The sequence below is a fragment of the Cyprinodon variegatus genome, unplaced genomic scaffold, assembly GCF_000732505.1.
Source record: "Cyprinodon variegatus isolate N-32 unplaced genomic scaffold, C_variegatus-1.0 Scaffold372, whole genome shotgun sequence".
Taxonomy (NCBI): domain Eukaryota; kingdom Metazoa; phylum Chordata; class Actinopteri; order Cyprinodontiformes; family Cyprinodontidae; genus Cyprinodon; species Cyprinodon variegatus.
The window spans coordinates 223,050-225,768 of NW_015150825.1; the positions used below are offsets into that span (position 1 = coordinate 223,050).

The 2,719-nt window shown below is 34.4% G+C and overlaps 1 protein-coding gene across 1 annotated transcript in view; it reads right to left on the minus strand.

The window, feature by feature from the left end:
• Positions 1-1,907: 1,907 nt before the first annotated feature.
• The window catches only part of LOC107092243 (lipocalin-like), a 1,689-nt gene continuing 877 nt past the window's right edge, over positions 1,908-2,719 (minus strand). The window contains exons 2-4 of the mRNA XM_015386593.1: positions 2,566-2,679; positions 2,371-2,472; positions 1,908-2,277 (exon numbers count right to left, since the gene is read on the minus strand). Coding sequence (XP_015242079.1) covers positions 2,258-2,277; positions 2,371-2,472; positions 2,566-2,679 — 236 coding nt within the window. The 3' untranslated portion in view covers positions 1,908-2,257. The remainder of the gene's footprint in view (positions 2,278-2,370; positions 2,473-2,565; positions 2,680-2,719) is intronic.

Genomic DNA, 2,719 nt, shown 5'->3' on the forward strand with positions numbered 1-2,719 from the left:
TTTTTTTTTTTTTTTTTTTTTTTTTTTTTTTTTTTTTTATTTTTTTTGCTGCTTTGACACATAATTCACACTAGATGGCAACGTCAATCCACCAATAAAATCTTAGTAAATAAGTCGGCAGATTACATGATGTGTAAAATAAAAAAATAACAGACAATTAGTATTTAATGCCAGTAAATACATTTAAGAAACACTTTTCAACATTTCAAAATTAAGTCACATTGATTAGGTAGAGGTTCAACCAATTTCCCCCAGAACTCTATTTAAACCATAACAATCTTTGGAACCTTTCTGTGCACCAGGATTTTTTATGGCTCTTTTCATTGACTTTTAACTGGAGGTTATTATTATTATTATTATTATTGTTATTATTATTGTTATTATTATTATTATTATTTATTTATTTATATATATTTATTTATTTATTTTTTTATCCAGCAGTTAAGTCTCTGATACCAATTAGGAGTTTCCTTGGCTGTGTGTTTGGGACTATAGTACTGCAAGGAAGACATGTGTCTTGTCCTACGATTCTTACCAAATATCCCAGGTGCAATTGTTCAAGTAATCTAACAGAAATATCTGGGTGGTATCTGTAAATATCATAGGATTTCCAGAGATAAAAAGACAGAACAGAAGGGACCAGATGTTTCTGTCAGTCGGCAAGAAATGTGCACAGCTGCACATTAAGAGAACAGTTTTTTATCTAAACTGCGAAAGCAAATGTTAACCAATGCTTAGGTTATTACGCAACTAACACATTACATTTCTTAAAGACATGAGTCGGGTGTTCTTTTGAGTTTTCAGTTTAGAAGTTGTGCAATAGGTAGGTATTTTTTTCAAAAATCCTTGGCTGCCTCCTTTTGGGCACGTTTTATAACTACAAGCACATGATACAATAAAAAACAATTCATTTATTTCGTTATTTTTGCAACCTGAGGTTGTAATTTTTTACTTTTTAAGAAAATAAATTGAAGCCACAATATAAAATATTTCAAGTTATCCATCCATCCATCCATCCATTATCTTACACGCTTGTCCCAATTGGGGTCGCGAGGGGTGCTGGTGCCTATCTCCAGCAGTCAATGGGCATGAGGCGGGGTACACCCTGGACAGGTCGCCAGTCCATCGCAGGGCTATTTCAAGTTAATGAAAACAATAAAATTTTTGCAGAGCTTAGTTTTATGGTATCAAATGGGTGTTTGTTAATCATCTAAAGGAGGAACACAACATTTAGAAAAATACTTAAGAGGCAGCATTGTGTATCTTTTAACAAATTAACTGGGGACATGAACCTTAAGCAAAGTCGGCTTGTGTTATAAGTAGGCTTTGCAATTACCTATTCCCCATTTGCTGAAATTGAATACTGACAGGAAAAACAGATAAATGTGCTAGTTGTGCATTGGAAAACTATACAGACTTTTGTAACATGATAATTACGTTTAAATAATTAAGGCTAACTTATAAGTTGTGCAAAGTGTTTAAGCTAAAGTCCTGATCAGGGCTTCATATAATCAGGAAAACTCTTAGTTTCATCACAAAAAACTCTTATATCAGGAAGGTCACTCCTGAAAGTATGTAGGATCAACTGTACTTTTTTTAATATCCAAATTATATATAGCTATATAATTAAAATTATATATGTAAAAACAGATTTATATATAAATCCAAGTGCTCAAAAGATATAAACATCTGCTTTATTGCCCAACAGATTTCGCCTCTACTTTCTTTTCTATATTTTATAACTTAATTCATCTGCATCACAGTTTCCCAAGGAGTCCAAAGGTAATGTCTGCAAACAATTTTTATTTTACTATCAAACCAAAGTGTCAGCATGGGACCACACTGACTTCCTCACCTTTTCAGATCAGCTTCTTTTCTTTTTTAGACAAAAAAAAAACTCTTTGAAAGTTGGTTGAATATCTTTTATTGGCTTCAAGCACATTTAAAAATAAAAATGAAAGAAAAAAACTAATAACTCTTCCAATGGTGTAGATTTCACATCTTTTAGCAACTGTCAACATTTTATTGTTCCACTGTGGTGTTACTACTGATGCACAATACAAAAAATTACCAAATGAGAAAGGATCAGCTCCTCTTTGGTTTGCAGCGTGGAGTTAAAAGAGTTAAAAGCTCTACATTCATAGTCTGAGGTGCAGCTTTGTGACAAAACCAGCTACACAATTAAGGGGGGGAGGAAATGCCTTTAAGATGAAATCCCTGGACTTTAGAGACGAGAAGAATCAGAGCAAAGGATTCTTTACGCCTCAGGACATTCAGCTGTGATAAAAACAAAAAGACACCAGTAAACAAAAGAATCTAAAAGCACTCATGGATTCAGTTTCTTTCTTTGTATGGTGATGAGTAACCTACCGTTCTTTGGCAGCATAACTATGTTTTCATCAAGGATGCCTGTGTCCTTAGAGAACTGCGTGAATTTCTGCTGCAGGTCAGCGTTGACGTCACTACTGCGGGCTACAGGTGAAATAGCAATTATGTTTTGTCTCAAAGGAATTCCTAGTTATGTCTTTTTAACAGGCCTGACCCTTCCTGGTGAGTAAAACTTACTGTAGAGCTTGTTGAGAACCTCTGACACACCTTCCTTTGTCTTGATAGTGTGGACCACGGCATAGTCATCATACACAACATCAACAAAGCGCATGTCGTTGTCGTTGTTCCAGGCTGAAAGGAGAAAAACATATTAAAACTTAGGATGAGTGCG